Source organism: Plectropomus leopardus, chromosome 22 (assembly GCF_008729295.1).
Source record: "Plectropomus leopardus isolate mb chromosome 22, YSFRI_Pleo_2.0, whole genome shotgun sequence".
NCBI lineage: Eukaryota > Metazoa > Chordata > Actinopteri > Perciformes > Serranidae > Plectropomus > Plectropomus leopardus.
The window spans coordinates 8,310,664-8,337,358 of NC_056484.1; the positions used below are offsets into that span (position 1 = coordinate 8,310,664).

At 40.4% G+C, this 26,695-nt stretch overlaps 1 protein-coding gene across 1 annotated transcript; it reads right to left on the reverse strand.

Moving 5' to 3' along the window:
• Positions 1 to 569: 569 nt before the first annotated feature.
• Positions 570 to 25,123, reverse strand: hgfa (hepatocyte growth factor a). The gene is made up of 18 exons (XM_042511541.1): positions 25,004 to 25,123; positions 18,071 to 18,233; positions 17,817 to 17,929; positions 17,045 to 17,159; positions 12,150 to 12,292; positions 11,861 to 11,981; positions 11,566 to 11,684; positions 8,441 to 8,612; positions 8,112 to 8,245; positions 6,738 to 6,831; positions 5,415 to 5,554; positions 3,635 to 3,667; positions 3,297 to 3,405; positions 3,128 to 3,202; positions 2,380 to 2,517; positions 2,055 to 2,161; positions 1,814 to 1,947; positions 570 to 1,561 (listed from the first exon to the last, which is right to left on the reverse strand). The coding sequence occupies exons 1-18, from the start codon at positions 25,065 to 25,067 to the stop codon at positions 1,385 to 1,387; spliced, it is 2,151 nt and encodes a 716-aa protein (XP_042367475.1). The 5' UTR covers positions 25,068 to 25,123; the 3' UTR covers positions 570 to 1,384.
• Positions 25,124 to 26,695: the final 1,572 nt, after the last annotated feature.

The following is a 26,695-nucleotide window of genomic DNA, read 5'->3' on the forward strand; positions in this document are numbered from 1 at the left end:
ACAATGAGTTACTTATCCAAAAATATTAACTTGATATATCAAAAACTATGAAACTAAACTAACAAAAACAGCACTATTTCATTATTTTGATAACGTTTCTCATTGTTTTGATAAAGTTTCTAATTGTCCTAACTCCTTATTTTGACATGTTCTCATTATTTTGAGATACCAACTCACTATGTTTGATAAAGTTTCTCTGTATTTAAAAAATTATCTTGCCATTTTGAGATATTTCTCATTTTTTGGAGAAAGTTTCTCATTATTCTGAAATACTAAATCATTATTTTGAGAAGTTTATCATTGTTTTGAGATACTACATTATTATTCTGAGAAAGTTTCTCATCAATTTGAGATAGCAACTCATTATTTTGAGGATATATATCCATATTTTGAGATATTAACTCGTAATTTTGAGAGGTTTTTTTTATAATACCAATTCATTGTTTTGAGAAAGGTTATCCTTATTTTAAGATACTAAGTCATTATTTTGTGATACTGAATTATTGTTCAAAAAATGTCTCATAATGGTTGCATTATCTTTTTCCCTTACACTGGCAAAGTTGGGCTTCCATATATATTTTATATACTTAACTCCTTGTATATCCAAAGCTAAATTTTAGCTTTGAAAACTTTGCTTAATGACCGTTTTCTCAGGGTAACTTCAATATTTGTAGCACCTAATAGATCATTTATAATGACCTTTTCATGCGTATATTTTCCTTCCTTTTGATATTATCATAGTTCTTCATAGGCCGAAAATCGTTTATTGGTTTGCTGTGAAATGTGTAAAGTAATAATAAAAGTCCTTAAATTTATGGCCAGATCAGTATATTAGTTGACATTAAGGAACACCACAATGACCCCTCCACATCATTTGTGGTGGAGGTTAAAAAAAAAGAAAAAAGTTTTGCAGTCCAGCTCAATACATAAAAAACAAGACGTCCCAGTAACAGGAGGTAACCTCCAGATAACTGGGTTGTGAAAATATTCAAGTATTTTCCAGGAGATAACACCGAGTCGTTCTCATTGTCTTTGTTCGCATGGCTTCAGAAACTCTGAACATGTCAAAACATAATTAGTATGCCATCCATGTGCCCGAGACTTTGGCTGTAAAAACGATACTAAGGCTAATGACTGAACGTCTTCATTTGCAACGTGGAAGAACTGAAGAGATTCCATTTGGTATATCCAGTCTTCAATCACTAATTTCTGTAAAATGACAAACTCAGCCATAAAATCCCAAAATGGCCACTTTCCGTCTGTTGATTTTCCTCATTTCTCCCCCGTGGTCCGTGCTGGAAAGGTCTTGGAATTTGTTGGCCCAAAGCTGCCCCTCTTCTCACGACCCGTGGTAAAGTTGTGCATGGATTTTCACACCACACCATCAGTTCCTCTCCAAACTGGGGTAAAGTTTGAACACTTTGTATATCCACTCAGAGTAGAAAGCAACGTTAACAAAAAGCGCAGGCTGCGATGAGGCGCATTTTGTCCTTTGGATGCTCACACCGATGATAACTTTGCGCTCGTGTTCCTGGCAAACCAATGGACCACCATTGTCTTTCTGCAAGAAAAGGGTGGAGAATGACACCAGATCATGATACTGCATTTTGTGTGTTAAACTAAACCCAAATGTCTAATGCTGATACAAAACTTCAAATGTCAGTTTACGCAAATGATAAAAAAAGACCATTTAACCCTCACTGGTTTCATTTTCATTTGCCACTTTTAAGATATTCCTTGTTGAAATGTCTGCTGTCACCGCTTTCATGTTGCATTCATGTTAATGATGTAGACATTTATTTTTGATCCTTACATCACACACGCCTTCTCCTCTCTTGCCGCCGGCACATATTCTGCTTTCGCCGGCATCTCCTTTGATTTGTGAGCACAAGTCATTGTTGACCATGGGCATTGTCAAAGCATTCAGTGCCTCATCGTATCCTGTGTCTAAACAAAAAAAGACATGCAGTGTAATTTTTAAATGCTCCAAATGTGTTTTTGTATGAATAATTGTTAAAATGTAAAGTGGCATGGTATGTGGGTGGAGTCAGTACTTTTGGTTTCCCCCCATCCATACATGGTGCAGTTGGTGCCCTCAGGGATGTGACACTCTTTTACTGGAAGATGAATAGTGGATGCACCTTCAGACACAGGGGCAGGACTAGGAAGAACATAAAATTAGTCATTATTAATTCATTTAAAAAATGCACACAAATAAGAGGCATGTCAGACCAATAACAGAAAAGTAAATAGTTTAGATCAATAAAAATTGATGTTGTAAAGTTCGTACAAAGATCAAATAGTTTTCCACAGTACTAGTTATGCTCTGACATTAGGATCATAAATGAGTGGAAACCTAGTTATTAGTAGAGAACTTACTCTTCTAGTTTCAGCATAACCAGATTGGATCCTTCTGGGCCACAGATCAGATGAGAGATGCGTAGCCTCGGGTGGCTTGAGGATTCATTGAGGTGGCGCAGACCAACCTGCACATTGTAATCCTTGAGATCTGGAACACTGATGACCACAAGGATCGCAATATAAGTTTTAAAGCCACAACAAAATTCCAGGTGCATTTTCTTCACAGTTCTGCACAGAAACATGATCAGCAGTTTGAACTTAAAAGGAATATATGACTTATATTGATCCGTTTTGCAAATTGTGAAGACATGACAGAAAAGTATGAGCAAGACAAAAACAAAGACAGGGTCTCAACGGAAAGCATGTTTTTCCACGACACACATCAAGCCTGAGAATATCAGCTAAAAGCCACTGATGTACACCATATGCAATACATACAGTACTGTGCATAACTACAAAGATAGGAACATGTTCTAAAAGCCATCACTCCTTAAGATATAGAGATACTAGATGTATATGCCTGGCTCTGATATAGACAACAGAAGAAGTTAAACAGATCTACAGGCCAAACTATTCTGTTCCATATCTTAGATCGGGCAAATCTGGGAGTAAGCAACTGTCAGTAAACAGGATACATCCATCTTTATGTTAAACAGTATTAAAAACAAGGCAGCAAGCAGAAAAGAAAAGAGATAAATGGAAGAGGTAAAAATGAGAATGGTGTGGTTAAAGTTTGTTGGACACAGATAAAAATGTGAAGTATTACCAGGAGGTGAAGCACTGTTGGTCAGTCAAAACCCAGTCTTCTCTGATCAACGAGCCCCCGCACAAATGAACTCCCCTGAGAAAATTTAAGACAATTTCCGCAATTAAGGTAGGTATGAAAGCATGAAAAAGAAATAAGTTTGTAAAAACACAGATGTAAAATGACTTACTCTCTTTGGATGCTTACAACCCAGCTGCCATCTGTCCCTCGTACTTGGTGTCCCCCAACAATCCTTGTGTTTATATGCACAAAGCATGATATCTTGGGCCTGGTCAGAGCTGAACAAGACGACAGTTTTATGCTGCATGTTGGATGGATGTCTTATTTACATTTCAATGGAAAAATGTGTATTAAAACTTCTAAAGGCAACCATAAAATACGATTTGTTAAGTCAGGTACATGACAACAGACGGGTTTGATATAAAAAAAGGAAGCAGGATTCAAGATAAGAGGACGAGGAAGAGGACTAGACTGGTAAAAAGCCAGATAAGTAAAAGCAATACTCACTGTTTGTTTGAGGAGCCACTGTCGCTGATTCACCTGATAGAAGCAAAGAAAGGCACAACAGTAAGACGAGACCCAACAGCAGCAGGAAATCATTTAGACCACTGAGCATACATTGACACACAAAGCATGAAACCTCATTGAAAAAGACACCCTTCTTTGCTTTATGTAGACTTATCTCTTAATCTTTTGTTGGAGGCTATAACAGTCTGCAAACCGCAGCAAATAAATTTGCTCAAGACCTCAAAAACTTCATGGAAGATATGTTTTACATTATGGAAATTATTGTGCAGCCATTTGAAAGAGGCTCGTCAATGTGGCCAGATTGAAACCAGCCAACGAAAATGTTAGGTCGGGTTGCCTGAGTGAGTTTTCTCTAATAAAAGGATGGCAGTAGAGACCTGCATCTGTTTGATGTTTGAGCGTCGTGTAGCCTCTGCCAGTTGGACAAAACTGCTAACAGATTACGTAAGTCACCAGATAAGCTCTATGAAAATGACATTTTAGTTGAAGTCAGCAAAGGCTGCAAAACTAAACTACTTGTGTTATTTCATTGCACTGCAGTCATATACCAACACTATCTTCTACTGTATATTAAATGCCAATCAATGCACTTTCACAAGTGCTTCATGGGAAGCTTGAGAAGTTCATCAGTTTCCCTCACATTCATTTATTAATGGCAGCCCACCACTTTTAAACCATTAGCTGCCACAAACAGATTTTCTATTTTTGGAGTTGGACCGTTCATTAGAAGCGCTGTTGAAATACATACAGTTTGGTTATTCATTGTGCCACACTCTCAGAATGCAGAGTGTACTCTGGGCACAGACGGAGCAGCAGAACACCAGGCGCAGGGAAAGTGAAACTACTCTGACTGTTGCATACAGATCCTTTAAAGGAATAGTTTGGCAATTTGGGAAGTACAATAAACTCGCTTTCTTGGCGAGATGAGACTCATACCATTCGTGTCTGTGGGATAGATACAAAGCTACAGCCAGCAGCCCCAGCCAACATTTGCATATGTGGAACATGTGGGTAGCAAATGGGCTGAAAAGTGGGCGCTATGTGGGATTGTCCATGGGTTCCGTAATGGCCCCATGTCAATTGCCCACATGGGTGGGTTTACACAATTGGGCCTCAGATAAGATCCCAATTTTGGGCACATAACCACTTGGTACCAAGGCAACCTAAGCATAAACCCTGCAGAGCCTGATTGGGTAAACCCACCCATGTGGGCAATTGGAATAGGGCCATTATGCAACCAGTGGACAATCCCATATAGGGCCATTTTTCAGCCCATTTACTACCCATATGGGCTCCACATACAAATGTCAGCTGGACAAAGGTAAGGATGTTCAGACTGCCCCCAGCACCTGTACAGCTCACTAATCAAGACATTTTATTATTTTTTTGGTTTTTTTTTAATCTGTGGAAAAACCAAAGTGTAAAAATGATAGTCTGCATTGTTACAGAGGTTTCATCATTTTGCTCAGCTAACGAGATGGCTCTAGCAACATATTTACCTTACAGTAACTGTATGAGTATGATATCAATTTTCTTGACAAACTCTTAACTCCTCTTAACTCCTGTTAAGAAAGTAAATATCATCAAAGTACTCCATTAATAGTCTGCTAAATAAATAACTAAAACATTGCACTTTTCAACAGATGCATCATTCACATATTTTTTCCTATAGTGAAATGGTCTGCTACTATTTATGGCTGACAGCGGTATCTACTGTTACAGAGAGATTAGAAGTGCCAAGATCAGTTAAGCCACTCACAGTGCTTCATTTTGCAGTAGTCCCAGGCCAAACGGTTATTTGGAGTGGTGTAACACCAGGGGCCATGTTTGTCCCGGTCCGGGTTGCGGCAGTAGTTCTCCTCCAGCCCTACATGGGATTCTGTAGAGTGAGAATCCCCACTGTAAAACACACAAATAAAGGATCTCATATTGCGTTTGTTATTTTGCACACAGCATATCAGAGCTAACACTAGGTCACATTTCATAAAGTTTTATACACACACTTGCACTCCAGCAAAACAAGAGCATGTGCATGCACGGAGTCCCACACATGGTCACGTACATACAGTACTTACACACTGTAAGTAACCATGGTATGCCTGGAAAGTCTGACTTTCCTATAGTGCAATGAACCCTCTGCATTTGCTGCACAGAGGCCGTAGAAGGAAACACAGAGTTTTGTGAAGAGTACTCATGGGAGTATGAAAGTATGCACTCGAAGCATTCAGCAGGGCTCAGACCAGCAGGAGCCACATCCTCTGTGGAACGATTCAGTTGTGCCCTCGATTTGTAGGAATTCACATTCAATTTTGTGTCTTTTTGCAATGTTCCACTTGGCTCTACAAGAATTAAATGTAATCTTCTGGGATATCCAAAATATCACTGAAAAGCAATTACTCGGTAGGAGTTTGGACACACACATGCACAAATAGTGCTAAGCGATGGGCGACAATTTGTCAGGAGGTGAGGGTAATTCCACTTCCCAAGAGAATGTTAAACAAGCTGTAGCTCTCAGCAGTTTTTCCTGGGATGACCCTTGACCTTGAGAGGGGTAGACTCGCTGGCTGCAGTCTACGCGAGGGAGCTGATTGGCTTTGATCTACTTTCCTCAGAAAGCACTTCCTGGGGTCAGGGGTCGGCTCTGGAACATGTCCATCTGTCTGTGCCATTTTGGCTTTTAAAATTCCTGTAAATTAAGTAATTCCAACAGCCTGGCTTGTAAGTATGAAGCGACAACCCTGGAATGGGCAACCTCTCTGTCAGGATGGGTCACTTGGAGAGCACCCAAGGGTTTCCTCTCGTCAGTTAGATGAATAATAATTGGGCCTGGTATTGACCCTTGAGGAACCCCTGATTTCCTCTTACTGTTTGTTTTCACTGCTCAGCTTCATCCATATGAGAGGGATTTTCACAAGGCCATGGGAGCTAAGTCGTCAACAAGTATTCATCAACTGAGTTGAAAAAATGTCAGCCTCTCTAGGAAACCTCTTCTGTGTTTTTCAGTAGAGCTTAAGCCTGACTGGAAGCTAAAAGATGGAGCAAAACAACAAACTGAATTTTGCAGAATTAACAACTTTGTCACCTGTTTATGTGAAGTGACCAGTCTGCACAGGGAATCCCCGATCGAGTAATGGATAGAGTGCCCCGGTACATCTCTCCATTGTCTTCATAACACTCTGAGGAAGAAAATATATTATTAAATATTCCCAAGAGAGCATAGAGTTACTGAGCCCAGCAATTACTCAAACACTTAAATGCAATCAGTGACTGAGTTATACCCAAAGAACCATATGATTTGGGTGGTGGCTGTCTTTCTCATTGATGCAATAAACATAATTAAGTTCACATTTTTGGCTTTTCTATGTGGTTTGGATCAATTTAAAGTCAAGGGCCCCTGTGTAACCGGTGGTAGAAAATCTCAAACCATACCATGTCTGCTCTTAACAGAATCAGAGGGGCGGCTGTAGTAACTAACAGATCTGGCTGCAGTTTTACATGTGTGGTCATCTCACTGTAAATGTAAAGCAGAGAAACATGGGAAATGACAGCAAGCCCTAATGCCAAGGTCTGGTGCTTTTGTTCTTCTGTGAAATGGAATTCATAGGGCAGCACGCTGCCAAGTGGCGCAGTCCTACGGGAGCAATGTAGAAAGTGTCTGTGTAACTCCACTTTGCAAAAACATAACGTGGCTTTTGAAGCATTTGTAGATCTGTATTTCAATCACATTTTCCATGAAGCAACATGGATATTTGCTTTTCTTTTGAAGTCTGGTGCTTAGAAAACACTCCAGTAGTCTTAAAGGAATACTATGCAGGATATTCTTCAAAAACATTGCATGGACTCTGAAGGCTCAGTAGAATTATGTGGTGGTGTGTTTTTCTGTAGAGACTCTGCACTTGCATGTATTTCCTCATTTTCTGTGTTTGGGACGTTTATGGGAGGGGTACCCCCATAGCACTCAGTTGAAATCGGGGCTTTATTGTTATATTAGCATCGTTTTTGTTGCAGTATTTGTTGCAAGTTTGTTTTGGTGCTGTGTCTTTTGGATGCATGCTGCTTACAGTCTGACACCTGGTTGTTAGCAATACCAGTTGATAACAATACATTACGCCGTAGCACAGTAACAACATGTCCACAAATAGAAATGTCATAGCACTGTGTGTGCAAACATTTTAATGAGACACACAGTCTAATTTTACAGCTTTAATTACTGTTAATGTGTGGAGCAGCCACATTGGATTTTGAGCTTGGGGTTAGTGAGGTTCCTCCAACTTTCAAAGTTGGAAAACAGACTTCATTGTGCATTTCCAAAGTTCCCACTGGGAACTCCAAAAATTGCTGATTCACTCCGTTTCCAGTCTTTGTGCTATGCTAAGCTAACCAGCTGCTAGCTCTAGCTATTTAATGTGAGAGTGGTATCAATTTTCTTGCCTTTAAAATGTGTACAGTCATTTACCTATTTTTTGAGTGGCCTCAGCATCACACCTGGGGATGTGGGTGCACTTGGCTATCCTCTGATTCGGGTCTGTAGTGAAGCACCACGGGTACTCTGCACCATCAGGGTTACGGCAGTAGTTCTCTCTGAGGTCTCTGTAACACATACACAAACTACCATTTAAATGATGGTGCTGATGTGTTGTATATTCGATTTTTACACTTCATGCTCATCACTTTTGTTTTTGGCATTGGAACAGACAGATGCACAAAATGAACAAATCATCTCCTTGGCACAGCAGAGAGAACTGAATCCAAGCCGTCGGTGGTCATGAAACTAACATTACTCACTTGCATTTGAAGTTCTGAGGGAGAAAGGAGTGGTTATGGGGCAACTGGGAATCCCAACGCTGACACGTCACACCCTCTGGAGTCACATTCATTGTGCCTCGGTAATCTGTGCCCTTTCCCTGGACACAGGATGTTGTTACATTGACATCTGTGTCCTCACTTGAGTGAGAATCTAGCAAGGAAAAAAACAGAAATTGTGAGTGTAAGCATGAGAAAGAAGGTTGCTAAAGAGAGTGAGATCTAGGCGGGAGGGAGGGAGATATTAATCCCCAGAAGAATGTGTCATGTTTAACCTAGAGACAGATGATCAAAAACAGTAGCACTCCCACCCTTGTCTCAACTGTGATAGGAAACTTTCTGCGTATTCATAACACTGGTGCCCCACATTCTTGCATGTAGGGACTTCCACAACATGTAGTTATTTAACCTGCTGACGACACACAACATCACAGCTTGTTTTGAGAAAACACCCGGACCCTGATCAGATTTATGATCCTTGCCTAAACATTAAAGTTCTGTTTCTGGCAAATTTGTTTATCGCAACCCAACCAAAGATATCACATACAAGCCCGGTCCGGCCGGGGCAACTTTATCCACCGGAAAACTATTCCAAACATGTTCAGATGGAATTCTGCTTTTCAGCAGTGCGGGGATAGCAGTACATGGGGAGCGACTTCTCCCCTCTGGATTTCTGTCTCTGTTTCTTTAGCCTTTGACAAATGAGATGGGAGAAGATGGAGGAGGAAAGGGAATGTTTTGAGGCAGAAACGAGAAGGCGGATGGAAAAGAGGGATTCTTTGGCTTGATCTAATGCATGCCAGTGTCTGTGTGCACTGCGTAGTACAGGTCAGTGGTTTTTATCTTTCTGAGGGCAGGCAGTGAGGGATGCACACATCTGGACAAATGCAGATCCTCCGCCCTCGCTGTAAATCATCATATGTACTGTAAAGTGCATGTGCGTATGTGTCTGACAAAGACAAAGAGAGATGCTCCGTGTGTTCGTGGGTGTGCATGTGGGAATATTTCACTGTGCTTTCAAAGGAAAGAAATGAATAAATTCTCCAACGTGTAACCTCTTTTTGGCGTCCCTTTTTTCCCCTCTGTCTTTTGTGTTACATGTGAGGGCAAAAGTTATCCAAAGTACAACTCTGTCAAACTCTGCCAAGCGGTATATGATTCAAGTGAAGTCAACATATACAGTATGTCTATTTTTTTACATACAGTACCATAACAAATACAATAGGGCTGCAATTAGTGATTATTTTTCACAATTAGCCAATTATTTGTTTAGTCTAAAAATTAGTGATAGTAACAGTTCACATTGCTTGTTTTCTTAGTTCAAGATCCAAAGATATTCAGTTTACAGTTACTCTTGATATATAACTTTAGGTTGCTAATGTGGTGGTGAGATGTCCAACCAGCGTTTTGATTATGTTGGTTGAATTCAAAATCTCCCATAAAAAATTAAATTAACTCTTTGCTAAGCCTTTTTATTATTACCCCCTGAGGATCCATCAAACTGTTGCAGCTAGCATGGAGCCCACACAGCCACAAACTGCACTCCCTGAAGAAATATTTACTTTTTGGAAAAAGTGATATCGGAGAGAAGCAAGCAGATAGGTCTACTATATGCTTTTGAAGTAGAAATCCAGGATGTCAAACTGACTCATCAGCAAAAATAAAAGCTAAAGCCTACAGATCACAATGTGAAAGAGAACCACCACATCATGGTGATCAAGACAAAGTAGATACTAGATTTTGGCGAAACACCGTTTCTGTTAAGCAGGGTTAGTCTTTGTTCATAGTTGCAATTGTTGAAAAGCAAAAGCAGCATGGCATACATTCAGTATACCTTCAGTAACCTTGCTGGCGTAGCGTATAAGTACCAAGTTAGTACTGTAACATAATGTTTATCTTCTTCAAACCTCTCAAGGTAACGAATACCATTATTGCATGTCCCCCAGGAGCAAGTTTTAACCATGAATTACTCGAAATCCACAAAACCAGCCTGAAAATGAATACACTCTGAAACAACTGCATGAGGCTCTATGGAGCACAGCTGTACAGTTGGACCACGGTTGCTGTTGGCTGATGCTACGCTATGATTAGCAAGTCTGTGTCAGAGGGATTGACATCGGCCCAATTTCATTTCATATTTTTACCCGTAACCCTCAGTTTTGAGTGCTACCTTGCCCCTCAGGACAGAGTTAAAAGTGGTTGAAAACTGCCCCTTTGAAATGGAAAACCTTCAAGATCTTAATAAATACGCTGTCGGTTTGCTGGCGTTTTCATAAACAAATGTAACAAGTGTTGCTGGACATTGTGAATATGCTGTTTTCTGCAGTGGTGATTTCTCTTGACTGAGTTATAGGTATTCTTTTTGGGGTTGTCAGGACACTTGCATTTGTTTGTTTGTTGGATTGAGATCTGGTTCATTACATCATTTTTTTTATACTGAACAAAATACTGAGTGTCCCTTTGTGTCTGGTACAGCAGCGTTTATTATATTCCTCCACTCCGCTTTTCCTTTAATTTGTCACTGATTGGTCCACATCCTGATTTTAATACAACTAAAACAACTATTAGGCCTTCTGATGGCCATGTGGTGAATCTCTGTATAATGAACTCTATTGTAACACTCCATTTTACAGCCCCTTGTCATCTGTGAGTGGTTTCAGTAAAACACTTCTGGCTCTCTGAAGTCACACCCTCCCTTTTACAAACAACCTATTTACTCTTCCTTGTTGAGGTAGGGGGATTGGAAGCCAAGCACCACATGAAACACCGGGTCGGATAAACAAAGACCTTGTGAGACTCTGCAGGAGAGGAAAGAGGCTTTGTTACTCCACTCACCGCAACCACTAAAGTCCTGTCTGTAACAAACCCCCTGGTGCCCTCTAACCACTTGTTAGTAGTACCCAACCGCAGTCTGTCTGTCCAAAAACCAAGCAATTGATCCTCAATGTGATGTCCACTTTTAAATCTTATAATGGATTCCTAACTGTGTGATACATCCTGTTGTAAGTCATAAATCACTAAAACAATAATTTGGTCTTCAGTTGATTTGCTGAAGACTTTTGTTCACAAAACCAAAGCCCAAGACTATGGAGTGCGTAAGCTCTTACCACACACAGTGATGTTGCAGTACTCCCACGGAGTTTTGGGATCCATGGTGTAGCACCAGGGACGAAGGCGATTATCTGGGTTACGGCAGTAGTTGTCCTTTAAATCTTTGTGCCGATACCTGAGAGAGGAGACGGAGAGGAAAGAACAAATTTGAAATGAGAGAAGTGAGTCATAGCCACCAGTGAGGTCTACCTCTCCCGAGAATTACCGTCAGTTATTCAAGCATCTGTCATGGGTGTGTGCAGCAGTGTTCGTGAGAAAGGTTAGTGTGCGATTAACAGCTTTGCAGCTTACTTTTTGGGCTGGAAGCGGTGTTTGTGAGGCCTCGGTGAGTCCCATCTCTGACACTCTTTGCCACTCTCTGTATGGTCCATTTTGCCCCGGTAATCTTCCCCGTTACAGGTCATGCAAACCTCTGTGAACAAAGAAAACAACATTAATCATAACTTTCTTTTCTCAAGTAATAAATGAAAACATAACTTATGACTTCATGAAGAAAAAAGTGCAGAAACATGCATCTTTCTAATCTGAATCTACTTTATTTTGGACATATCTTATTATCCAGTGAGGTCGTTTGTCTTACCCTCTGAACACTGTGGTATGCCACACTCCTCAGCTCGTACGTTAGGGTCTGTGGTGTAGCACCACGGACCACCGGGATCGTTGTTGGGATTCCGACAGAAGTTCTCCCTCAGGTCTTGGGTAGGGTACCTATCAGGATAAAACCTACAGGGGAGTTGACACACATTATTGAAAGTGTTAACTGATACTGTAAGCTGTATAAATAAATTTCAGGGAGTACTTGCACTCTTGACTGCTCCAGTGATATATACAGTACCGAACCTGCCTGGAAGTGTTCTCAGTAACAAGCCAAATAAATTCAAAAGGCATTTACATTAAAGGGAGAGTTCACCCGCAAAATCAAAAAATACAGATTTTTCCTCTTACCTATAGTGCTATTTATCAGTCTAGATTGTTTAACTGAGATTAACAGTGTGTTGGAGATATCAGCCGTAGAGATGTCTGCCCTCTCTCCAATATAATGAAACTAGATGGCACTCGGCTTGTGGTGCTTAAAGCGCCCAAAAAATAAAAAAAATTTGAAAAACTCAACAGCAATGTCTCTTGTTGTGATTAGTTTCATGTGAGAAATATTTCTTTCTGCCAAACCAAACCTGCCAACTGTATCATTGCACTGAAGGAAGTGTCCATCTACTGTTAACTCAACTAGCACCACTGAGCTAGCTAATGTTATAGCTTAGCAGGGGACGTCTGGAGAAGTTTGAAGGAAAAATGTCATCTAGGTCCATAATATCAGAGAGAAGGCAAACATCTCTATGGCTGATTTCTCCAACGCTTGGCAACTCACACCAAAACAATCTAGATTGATAAACAGCACCACAGGTAAAAGAAAAAATGTGTTTTTTATTTACTTTTTTATTGGCAGGTAAGCAGGTAACCAGAATCAACTGATCAAAAACATATGTTTTTGATTTTGGGTTGAACTACCTTTTTAGATATGATCTTCATTCTGAGAAATGCTAGTGTCTGCAGTGTGACCAGGTTTCATTTCAAATTCTCGAATCGCTGCATAAATCTTATGCAAAATAAGTCATCAATACGTTTCTTCTCTTTGCACCTTTTGCATGATTGCGTTACTGATTCCTACCATATCCCGGCTCCCTCATGTGTGAAGCAGCCAGACTCGGTCACAGCACAGTAAGCACCAACAGCACAGAACAATGCAACGAACCACTTGGAGCAGACCAAGCAGGTCCTTTGCTGGCAGCCTTTGAACACGTTTAAACCTAATCCCTCTCTGTCATCGGCTACCTCACATCAGCGTGAACAAGCGACTGTAAGAAAAAGAACCTGGCTAGTCCAAACATATGGGATGTTACAATGAGGAGCGGCATGGGACCCCCGTAGTAAATGAACAGTGTGTGAAATTTGTCTTCTGTCACGGCGGGATGATGAAAAGCTGGCATGTCAGCACCCCCCTGATCCACACTGACCACATTCTCCCTCCCACCAAGTGAGGCAGTGAGGGCAGACAGGAGAAAATGTTTTGGGCTTAGAAGAAGGGCAAAAGGAAACAAGTGAAGTGACTGACTTAAGAGCTTAGAAAAGAAAAAGTGAGCATAATGGAGTGAGCAAAAAAGGCGAGTGTTTAATTGATGATGTAAAAAGAAACAACATGTGCAAGGGAAGAAAAAAGAAAAAGGAACCAGTCCACCCTCCCTTCAGCAGCTTGTCTGAAAACACTACCCCAGACAATGACTCTTTTCTTGGGGGAGTCTGCTCTGCTCTCCCCTCCGTGCCCTGGGGCTTACGCAAGGCTTCTACACTAACGCACAACATCATTCAATCCAGAGGTACAGTACAAGAAATCTCAGGCAACAAATTTTGCAAGAAAGAAAGGGAAAGTCCTGAGCAACAGAATGTAGTCCCCAAAAAATATAACAGGGTTAAGTCTAAAAGCAACATTTCACTTATGCATGTAACTACAACAAAACACTTGTTCCCCTTCGTTGCATTGGTCCACCAAGTGCCAAAACTCACATCTGTTGCGTGTAACTCACAAGCTCATCATAATACAGTGTCCTAAATTTATAAATGGAATTACAAGGTCCCTAACTTCAGAAAAAAAAGGTTGCATCTGGTGAGAGTCCGTAAAAGGCCGCTGCATGGGAGCAAGTTAGCCATAATGATGTTGCACTAACAGATGTTGGCCAGTTATTCATCTCCTTGCCAAAGTCTGTTCCCATCGGAGCACAGACACACATGCTTCGCTCTCTGGGTCAGCTAAACATATTGGCTGGATTTCTGTACATCACTAAAGATGAAATCTAGACCTGAAGTAACTGCTGCGAAATGTCTATAGCAACATGCACCTGGAGCAAAGATAGTCATGCTTCAGTGCTATAGCATCCAAAAGGAATAAAGTATTCAGAGATAAGAGGAAGTGAGCAGGGACCTTATGAATCTTAAGCCATAAATAATGATTTTTTGGAAGCAGGGTGTGACAGCAGACATCTGAAACCTGCTCAAGTGTCCTGAAAGGAATAGTGTAATTTTAGGAAATGTGCTAATTCACTTCCATGCCAAGAGTTGGGGAAAAGCTCAATCACACCCTAACTTTTGTCTATTAGGGACAGTCAAATATACATATTTTGCATCTTGCCATTATCAGTCAAGATTGTTTTACATATGCATTTGAAAAAGTCAACATCAGTAAGAGTGGTATCCAATAAGCCATGCAAGTTTTTCCCTGTTTCCAGCTTTCTGGTAATCTGAGTTAAACTAAGCTAACTGTCTGTTGGTGGTAACTTCATATTTACCACACAGACATGAGAGTGGTATCAGTCTTCTCCTCTAACTCTCTTCAAGACGCTGCATGTTTCTGTAGCTTCGTGTGCTTGCTGACCTCCCAGTGGAAATGTGTAGAAAAATAAAAGAACGTCCCAATGGGATTAAATAAATGATTGCAATGTTATCTATTTTTATTAACATTACCAGAAATTTTCCATTCTCCATGCTCGACTGGGCATCATTACACACTTCTTTCAGGTTCAAAAACTAAATATAGACAACAGGTGGAAGTCCCATTCCTGGAAGGGAACCTCCTGAGAAATCACCCCTGCCCCACGGTGATCGGTCAAGCATGAAAATAATAGTTACCTGACGCTCAAATGGTGCGCGGTTCATTATGGTGGTAATTCTCACACAGCGGGACAGTCCCATGTTAGGTAACCCCACAGTGGCACTAAATCTCCCTTAAGTAAAGCTCCCTTTGACCCTTTGAAAGTTAAAAGTTGCTGACAAGCCGGGGCGATGTTACATTTGCCATCTGGGACGAGGACTGGGCCCGTTTGTCAAATAAACAATGACAGAGGACTCTGAACGTAAAGAGCTACTTCTGGAAAGGAAAGGGAGAAAGAGAGGAGAGGACTAAAACACTATGATGTGTTTTAATTGTGCGGGATCACTGGACTTGTATTGTCTCTCAGTGTGTCTGTGGCTTTGTGAGCTTAACTGGACAACAGACAAAACATGACTTCAGTCTATAAATTTCTTTTCATTTGACCTCCCTTTTGTCTATTTTTCACCCTGCACTTCTTTAAACTCCTATTACTCTGCCTCTAAAACCTCCTCCCTGCCGCAGTTAAAATATCTTGTAACTAATGAGCCCCACTAATGAGATGCTGGCACGGATCCATCGTCACAAATTCACTGATCTGTAGCCGGGGCAAAAAAAAAACAACATCTTTTGGGATACACCTGATGGCCTACAGTGCAGCAGAAAAACAACCTCGACTGAGAGGACATCCCTGCGTGTGTTGAAAGAAATCTGACTTATTTCTGGCTAAACGTTCACCCGTCTGCGAGCCCCCGCCTTCCCTTAACCCCCGAGGTGCAAGGGGATGATGTGAGCATCTATAAATCAGCTGCTGAGGTCTGTTCAATATCAGACACAGAGAAATAGAGAGGGAGCATCCAGGAAGGTGGCGGAAGCCTAAAGATTAGAGAAACAGACTTTGAAGGCTGCTGGTTCAAATCTGAAAGAACCTGGCGGGGTTGAAAGTGAATGATTAACACCTTCCACTACTTAAAAAGTATCATCAAGCAAAGCACGGCAACCTTTAAGTGATAATTCAGATCTCTGAAGTACGATTGTATGGAGGACTTATTCATATACAGTATATTACATACAGTAGATTCAGACGGCATGCCCCGCGCTTCGAGAACTAGGCTTGAGTTCGACGTGGAAGCCAAGCATTCAACCGTTGCGGACGGTGTGACAAAATGTATTTTAGCCACTTAAAAAAGTCCCACCTACAACACAATATCTGTTTAAGCGTACACTATATTGAGAGTTTTTTCACTGCTTTATCTTTCTGTCAGTGGGGAAATGAAGACGTTAATATCGCTCTTTTCAAAGCCTGACTCCATTGTCAGGGTTCCCTCACATTTTTACCAATGAATTATCAAAACTATACCAGAAAATTTTGGCCGATCTCCATAGCAGATCACTGGATTCAAAAGGGATTGGTTTAGCGTCAGCTGAAGTTCTCTCACAGCTACCGACGAGGCTTCCTTTTTTTTTCTGCCACCATCGAAAACTTTTGTTTCAAGGTCTGCATCCAGTATGGCTGCCTCTCTCTCTTGAACTGTGTTACATTTGTCGTTTAAAGCCATGCATTATTAAACACACAATTCACAGGCATTTGCAGATAAGTTAACTGCTAGTGCTTGTGAACTTTACATGCTCATTAGACATTTTTGCCACCAACTAGCTGCAGTATGCAGCTGCTGTATGTAAAACACTAACTATGGATAAGCACCCCATACAACCCCACTTCAAAAAATCCGAACCCCTTTGAAGCTAACATGCTTGTAGCCACTCTTCCTCTCATGAATAGCCGCTGCTACTCCCACAAAAATTGACTTTTTTCTTTGTTAAAAAAAAGGACTTACGTGTGTTCATTGATGTTATTATCTGACCAAGCCTGGCATGTGATGTTTGACTTTGTCCAAGACCTCCTTCCTCTGTAGTTGTCCTTGGTGCCGACGATACACTCCCTTATATAATCTAAGTGAGGGCAAAGGCATAAAAAAACATTTGAAAAAAAACCCCATCCATTCTCGTTCTCACTTCTACAAGCTGTCTCTGTGTACTCTTTGTGTGCCAATTTATACACCGTTTAGTCAATTAAAATCTGATTTGTGTTTGCTGCCTTGACCACCTGGAATATATTTTCCCATGTATGGTCAATAAGACTTTTTTACAGCAAGCGTTTTAGTATGTCCCAGCTTGTGTGTTATTCCCAAAGCATACAACTCCCTGAAGTTCATTAAATGTCACCGGTGGAGGGGGGGGGGGGGGTTTTCTGTAAATTCTGCAGTAAATTATAAAGTGCTAGACTCCACAGCTTGCACTGGAGAAAGCCTTTACACTCTAGATTGTAAACAATGATTTTTTTTTTGTTGTTTACACTACACTTAAGTCGGCTACATGTTTATGCGTGCGACTCTCCCTGCTTGAGTGATTAAACAGCGGGAGGGGTGAGGTTGTTTTTATTGTGTCAACAGAAAAACCAAAAACATTACAAAGCTGACGCAAGAAGCACAACCTGCAATCACCGGCAAACAATTTGCCCCTGTAAATCCCTGTCTGCACCTGAACGTTCTCATGAGAAAAACACCCGAGAACATAAACTTTAAGGGGCTTTTATATGACGACACTTACCTTTTTTTTCATACAAAGTAAAGTTGACATTGGCCTGCTTCTGCACACCGTGGGTGAAGCGGTCAAAGGGAAGCAAGTGGCATTTCCTGTTGTGCCGATGGAAGTTGAAAGCCCTGTAGAAACACACGGGAAGTAGTTGAGAGATGAACAAACGATAAACAGCAAAAATATGTAAATACTGTGTCAACACAAGAGGAGAAGAGGGGTTAGGGGGAACACAGCAATGTTTCATGGAAACACAGACAGAAAATCACCTGCAGTTGAAGTTTTTCTTGACCTTCTTGCACTTGCGCGCACAATGCTCCTGTGATCGGCCGTTTCGTTCCAAAGGGGACTGAGGGCAGTCTGCGCAAACCAGCATGTGATTCTCAGTCTTCTCATACTTCTGTAACGAATGATGACGCCTTCTGCAAAAGCCTGCAAGAACACGAGGATACAATATGTTATCTGCATGTTTTGGTGCAGACATTAGATTTGCTGTAAGTTTGGAAGGAGATGGGCCTGCTCATGCCAGGTTCGCCTCATATGGGAGTTACGGTCTGTTTCTGACTTGTCAATACCATTCACATGAACATCCGAGTTGTAAGCATTACTGGAAAGCTTGCATTGGCAAGAACGGAACAAGTAATAAAACCCACATTTTGCAGATATAGTGCAATGCTGTCAATGCACAGTATTTTTAAAGCCTTTACATAACAGACTTTTCAATCATGCAGCTGTCTAAAGTTGTTCAATGATGTGAATGCTCACAAGTCTTAAAGTGACATCCCAAAGTGTCAAAAAATACTCAAAAACTCTTTCCAGAAATCATGATTTGGTTAGGTGAACAGTTTCATGTTGGAACTATTTTCTTTCTAACAAATTACACCCGCAAAATATATCACTGTGTAGAAGGAAAAGTGCTTCTACCTATGGATAAGAGGTGACAGCGCGAGATGTAAACATTAATGGGGTCCCCCTCGGCTGAGCCGTAATGTTAAGTAGCCCAGCTGTGCTACGTGAGTTAGCAGCAAATTCACGCTTCCTTCTGCACGGTGATTCGTTCAGTAGAAAGAAAACAGCTCCTGCATAAAACTGCCAAAAACAAGGTCTGCGGATTATCTCGAGTCACCATAATGATTCAGAGACATTGCTGTTGAGTTTTTCAAATGTTAGAGACATTTAGTTCTTTTATATAGGAGAGAAAGCAGACATCTATACTGCTGATATCTCCAACACTCTGCATCTCACACCAAAACAATCTGGATTGATAAATAGCACTACAGGTAACAGGACAAAATATATATTTTCGATTTTGGGGGGAGCTTTACCTTTAAACATTGGTTTGTCACCATCTCTACCATCCCCATATAATGTAAACAGAGCATAAGTGCTGCAATGACTGAGTTAGCCAGTGGACAGCTCTGTGAGGACAGAGCAAACAGAAAAAAGACAAAACCAGGTTTGGGGCTTCTTGCCCCCCCTTTCCTGTCCGTATCTATACTGTCAGCTATCAAGTAAAGGCAAAACGCAACAAAAAGTAAATCCCCAAGAAACCATGTGGAATTTTTTTTGGCTTCCATTCACTGACAAAGAATCAAACATGACTCAAATACTGGGAGATATGGCCAAAATATTTCACTGCGGCTGTCAAGGCGCTGGGATGAAGAGAAACTTGTCAAAGTCAAGAATTTGAACAACAGGAGGCACCGGTTTTAGGGTCTTGGCATCGAGGTATGGTAGAGTAAAAATTAAATTATTTCACTGTCATATATTTAAGTGGGTGACCAGCTGTCCAGGAGAGCATCCCTCAACTGCAGCTTTCTTACAACCCCACGCTTGTTGGCATATTAGCATCCGCCCCGCTGAGTTGTTCTGAAAAATCATTGTGCAAGTCCTCTTTCTTGAGGGAACCTTTCTTTAGATCGTGCTTCAGCTGTGCTGGCTAAACCGAGGTAGCGGCTAGTTTATGTATCAGAAAATTAAATATGAAGTGATTCCAGGATCAAAACCAAACTCAAAATGCTCCCCAGCTCCTCCTGCTTCAAACCAAGGTGGCAGCCTGAGAAATACAGAGTGGTTGCTGAACTGTGAGGACAGCCAAGAGAACAGAATGATGTCCATCCAACAGGCTGATGCGCTCCAGTGCCTCAGTTGGAGATTTGATGCTCATGAAGGCATATTTCATATTTTACTGCTTTCAGAAAGAGCTACAAATCCACTTCTCCATCACTTTTTACTGCTTTATAGTAGCTGTTGTGCTTCAGGTTTGTCACCGTAGATGCATTTAATGGCTATCTTTGATTCCTACAGTAACTTGCATTCATGACTCTTTAAGGGTCATGAAAGTATTGTTAGAAATGATGCTGTTATTGCTGTGAAATACTTCAACTTCCAAAGGATCACAATCAAAAAACATTGTTTTTCACAAAAAAATGATCCACTGATTTACAGACGTCTCTTTCCCAATGTGAGTCAAAGTCTGCCTGGGCCTGTGGGCATCTCGTGACAGACACGGACGCCTGAAATTCCACTTTTGTAAAATTTGCATCAGAGCCTGGCGCGCTTCCAGAGGCTTGGTTGACCGCGGGGGAGACTGGAGGTTGGGCATAATGTTTCCACAGCAACACTGTTGGGTCTGGACGACGTTACTAGTGGTAATCGCTGGATGAGCAACGCAGCTAGCTACTGCCCATCAGACCTGAACAGTAGCAAAATTACCGTTCAGACCGACAAGCGTCACCAGTCAAAAATATTCTCGTAGGTCAACAGTCAAGTCAAGAGTATTGGTATTATAAATAGTAGGTTTTTAGCTAAAATGTGTTTTGGAAGCACTGAGCATACGACCGGATAAATGAGACAGGATCAGGATTTAATCATGAGTCGTGTGAGAGTTTGTATTTGAATGTTTTGAAATATTTTTGTTGTAGACACAAGCGCATATGACCAAAATTGATCAAGAATTTTCTCCTTTTTTGGATTCTTCGTTCACTGTGGCAGCATAAGAAAATAAATCTTCCTAAATTCAACATAACACAGGGTGAGTAAGTCATATGGATGTTTGAAGGGTGAATTATTTCGATAAAAGAGCAACATTTAGTTTATTCCCTTTCAATTACAGCAACAAGGGTGACTTTTTTTTGGAAATAAACAAGATACAGTCAGAGTTCTCTATATGCGAACAAGCGTTGATGCCACCCATCATTACTAACTAATTAAATTTATGTCTAAGTTTTATGTAGTCTCTCGGTTACTGGTATCCAACACATACGAAAGCATACAGTATGTGGAAAAATAAAATAAAAAGTTGTAGAAAGGACACATAATTAATGCTTGTTTCATGTATAGGCCTTTGTTGAAAGCTGTTTCTTTGAAAGAAGCACTCAAAAAGAGAGTTCTATCATGGCAAAGTCATAGCATAATATATATGAGAGCCAAGAGGGTTCAAAAGCAGGACAAAACCATATTTTAAATCGAAATCCTCTGTGATACAAATCATTCATTTCTACCTACTGGAAAAATTTAAGAGCCCATCCTTCAGCAGAATGGAGCTCTACTGTAAACGCTCATTTCGGAGGGCTACGGCAACGTCTTTAAACGTGTTTAGTTACAATAGTTTTCCGTTTATAATTAGGGGCAAGTGCGATATAAATCACACAGGAAAATCTCATGCTACCGAGTTACAGCTACACGCTCCTGTGCCAAGAGCCGACACAAGACGTTGTGTGTGTACTTAGGATATTGTAAACTGTGGAGCGTTTAGAGGCTCCTCGTGGTCGAAAATGGTTTTTGGGGAGGACTTGTTATTAATGTTTGGGCTCCGCTGGACCACATCTGGCACTCATCACAGTGTTGTTCCAGCCCTGATGTCTGGCCAGGCTGCTCAATTAGATTTCACTTAGTCTCTTCCTCTCCTTGCAGTTGGACTCCTGCTATCTCCAAATCCCAAGCATTTGCTGAGGTCTGAGATTATAATAAAACGTGCTCAATGGGCGAGAGCGACAGCGGTGAGGTTTAATGCGAAGAGGCAGCTGTAGCTTACAGGAACATAGTTTAGCTAGAAAAATGTAAATAGGAGAGGTGAATGACTGACATTGTGACCTTCTCCTGAAACTTCCACTTTAGGTGCCCTTGAGCAAAGAACTTAAAAGGATAGTTCAGATTTTTTGAAGTGTGTTTGTATGGGGTACTTATCCAGTCAGCCTATAACATACAGTAGATGTCAGTTTGCATGCCACCAATTTGAAGAAGCAGGCTGCCATGGAAGCTAAGCAATGTATTGCCATGGATGGGGGTCAGCAAGAAAACACATTTTAGCCACCTAAAAAATGTCCTAACTAAAAAAATCTATATTAGTTGAAGTTTATTCTTTATTGTGAGTATTTTCACTGCTTTACCTTTCTTTTAGACAGCCTATTTCAACGGTTACAGTTCCCCATCTATGGTCTCATCAAAGCCACCAGACTCCATTGAGAAAAACAACAATTTTAGCTCCCTGAACACAGTAGCTGCTGGTCCATCACTGCTGAGATCCGTTTATTAGTTTGTGTTATTTTGTGACTTCGGTGAGTCCGAACTAAATCTTTAAAACACCAAAGACACACAATTACACTGATGGAGGCAGCCGAAGATTAGCAGCTCCTGTGTTCAGCGATGTAAAAACACTCATTTTCTCCGTGAAGTCTGACTTGGGAGAGAATGAAATAGTGCCTTCAATTTCCAATTGGAAATCGATATTAATGTTAAGCTGTGAAAATACTCTCAATATAGCATACACATAAACTATTTTTTTTTTTAGGTGGGGCGCCTTTTAGGGTGGCTGAAATACATTTAGCAGCAGTACAATGCTTTGCATCTGTGTCGGATAAAGTCTGCTTCTCCAAACTGGGGCGTACTTACTGATATTTGCGGTATGTAATGCACCAACTAGGGTTAAATGCCCCGCAAAACCTTGATTCAAAAAAATCCAAACTATGTCTTTAACCCTTTCAGACCGGAGGAAATTGGTTTTATTTCTCTCAAAAACATGGGAAGTGGGCAAAAGAAGAAATGGCCCCAAAATTTGTGAGAAATTAGTAACAAAAAACACTACACACAAATAACTAAAGAAAAAAAAACAACAAAAAAAAGGAAAATTACCTGAAAAAAGTGCTTTAAAAATATGAATATTGTGTAACATAATTTCCAATACATAATTATGATAATTATAGATTTATGTGATTCCTTAATTATTTTATTTTCCCCTTGCTTATTAAAATATTTTTTCTAAATCTACTAATTTCTTGCAATTTCTTAAACACTTCTTACCAAATTGCTCGTTGCCCCCCCTCATGTTTTTGAAAGAAATAGCACCAATTTCCTCAGGGTCAAAGGTGTAAATACTTGTAAAAGGCAACTGAAAGCAGTGCAAGGTTTCAGCACTCCAGGTTTCAAAGGGTTACGTGTAAAGTTGACAAGTATTTTAGGCATGCTTTTTGAGAAAACAAGCAGTGCTGAAAATCAGAAAATGCATTTTCTAAGTAAGGGAAAAACTGTAGGCTATGAACAACAGGAAAGTAGCAGGTTAAAGGTGTGCCTCTGTCTGGGAATTAAGCAGACATTACATCTGCTTCAGAGAGCGCAAAATGTGGAACTGGGCTCAGCAGCCAGATGTTACCCCCCACCCCACCCCACATCTCTCTCTCTCCCTCACACACACATGCAACACACACACCCCCCTCTTCTATCTCTCTACCGGGACAATGCACGAATACCTCAGTCCCGGGCGCGCGTTTTACTTTTCCCCAATTTCCAGCGCGGGCAGAGGTCAGGGTCGGCACCCCTGGAGGTGGTAACTATGGATTCAGTGCTTTACTCGGTGACATGTCAGCGGGGCGGATGTAAGCCGAGACAGTCTCTGTAAGCACCCGATAATCTGCGCTTCTTATGGGAGCGGCGCGGAGCGCGTTTGGACGCGTTTAATTGACGACTGGTCGTGTGCGCGCCCTGTGCTGCTGCAACACTACATGCATCCTTTTCGGTAGCTGGGCGTGTGCCAAACAGATGTAGGTGTGTCTGTTAGCGACATAACAGGAGCTATAGGAAAAAACGACATCAACTGATGCACTTCAAACCAAGCGCTTTGGCACGGATCTCACTGTGCGGGAGGAAGAAGCGTTCTGATAATTAAATATAATAGCTCATGTCAATACAATACAGACACATTCATTACCCGGAACTTTAGATCTATTTGCAAAATAGACTGAAAACTGACATAATGGGAACACCATCATCAAAGAAGAAGCAGTTTGATGAGCTCAAATATTTCATTCAAAGTTTCTTTGTGCAAAACAAGTGCCTGACAATATAGACTCTCCCTCATCCTTCAAAAAATAGCCTTGAGTATGTTCTCTCTGCAAGCATCAATAAACTACCACCAACCGCGTTTCATCGAAAGAAAGTGAGCTGAAGTCAACAGAACATGACAGGGCTTGTGATCAAGTTTATGTAAATCAGCTCATAACCCCCAATTTATGCTAATTTGCCTAAAAAGAGCAAAGTGTGCTGCTTTAAAGCTCCCACACTAGGCTCATTTTAGGTTTAAACCTGTATTTTGGGTTTTTACTATAACATCTTTACATGTTTCAATAATAATATAAAAACAATAAAAAAAAAAATTAAAAAAAATTCTCAAACTGTCTGCCTGACTATATCTGTATTCAATATCTCTCTGAAATGCTCATTTTTTCACTGCAAAACAGTCCAGTGGGAAACACAAAGGAACGTATTTAGTATGTTTAATTTTTAGAGTTTATAAAGTAGCCTATAGTTGTGACATCACAAGTTAACATAAATCCTGACGGCTCATTGAAAGGCACATTTTCTGAATATGAATTGTACCCTTTTCTCTGCAGACTGGGCATTTTAATTCTTTTCACAGTATAATACACATACCTGCTTAAAATTAAAAATACATAGAAATCGGACTTTTTACAAAATGGGACCTTTAAGGTAAAGTCTTGACTGTCAAAATCAAATTGCAAAATGTGAGAAAGGTAGTGCAATTTCGGTTTTGTTTCTTTAATATTTTTTTATCCTTGACTTTCTCAGTGTAATTCCCACTTTAATTCCTAAGCAAAATGAAGCAAAAATGCACAAAAAATAAAGAGAAGAAATTGCCCATGCAGATAATTCAACATCTCCCAGAAGCACAGCTCTTTATGTCTCACCTGTGTCCAATATAGTGAGCACAGCACACACCACAGCTTGGTAAATCCATACGTTTGTCCTCATGGTTAGGATCTTGAAAGCAGGTTAGGAAATCCGGATTAATTGGGCGGCAGACTCGGTGGTTGTGTGAAGTCCAGAGTGGCTAATGATGAACCAGCAGAAGACTTGTCTTCCTCTCACAGATATGCAACTTTTCCAAGAAACCACACGTCCTCGGTTCAACCCCCTTTTACTCGAGTTTGTGCTGCTCTCTAGCAGTCTCCCTTCACCACTGTCAAGACCTGTGGAATAAATAGGGACACTTCCGGTTCTTAATTTCAAAGTAAAAGCGGATGTGACTCACAAGCCAAATGTTCTAGATATCAAAGTCTGGTGATGGTTACTTTTTTTTCCCAAATAAGAAATGATTGACGTCACTTCCTAAACTTTATCTGTCCTATCAGAATTGAAAGCTCTTCTCAAACCATTATAAGAAAATCAAACAAAAAAGCTTTTTGAATGGTGTGCAATTCCCCCCTCAATCCTATGACTGAAAAATGCTTTTTAAAAAAAGTATAACTTTCTTCTTTCTATTTATTTATCATTTGTTTTAATCATTTATACTCTTTGTGCATACTTATATCATTCAGATTTGTTGTTTTCTACATGCGTCGTTACCATTTACCTGAAGTCTTTTACATGTTCATTTTCTCAAAAAAAAAAAAAAGAAAAAAAGAAGTGTGGGGATGGTTCATATTTTTTAATTTTGTCAAGAAATTCCAAATTTCAAAAAAATTCCAAAACTTGCAATTAATTGGTCTTACCAAAAAATGTCTGTGTAGCCAAATGTTGATTCAGTGTAAAAGACAAGGTCATCCAAAAACTATTAAAACACATTTTATCTGGTGATATGCGCTTTTATGACATTCTGCATACAATATTCTGTTACCCAAATAATTGTGCAGTAATTGTGCATTAATCCGCATCTGAAAATAGTGCTCAACAAATGCATATTTTACTTCTTACTAAATACTGACAATCGATTTTTTGACCCATTTTACATCTTATTAGCCTTATTTTTTAAGCGCACTGAGAGGTTATCTGTAGGAAATGGAAACACCATTTACTTTACCTCAAATTCTCCCAGTTATCAAAGCATTTTTAGCATACTTCTATAAGCATGCAGGATTATGCAAGATCCCAGTTATCAAAGGAGTCAGCCAGAATAAGCCAACCATGATAGAATAATGGTGTGGTTGTTCTGTACATCGCTCCAGTTTTAGCAGCTTTAAAATGGAACTTTAGTAATTTGCTTTTATGTTGAAAGTAACATTTGTCATTTGACACTCATACTGTATTTTTTAAGCAGACTGGTTTGGAGAGCATTTTGTTATAGTGTAGCCTTCCCTTCATTATGCATTTTAAAGAGATAGCTCAACCCGTAAACAAAAATACATATTTTTCCTCTTACCTGTGGTGCTATTTATAAATGTAGATTATTTTGGGTTGAGTTGCCGGGTGTTGGAGATATCGGCCGTAAAGATGTCTGCCTTCTCTCCAATATAATGGAACTAGATGACGCTCAGCTTGTGGTGCTCAAAGTGCCAAAAAATACATTTTAACAAGTCAACAGCAACGTCTTTTTCCTGAAACTATGATCCGGTTACTCAAGATAATTCTCAGGCTGCAACATTAACTACATAAAAGGTAGT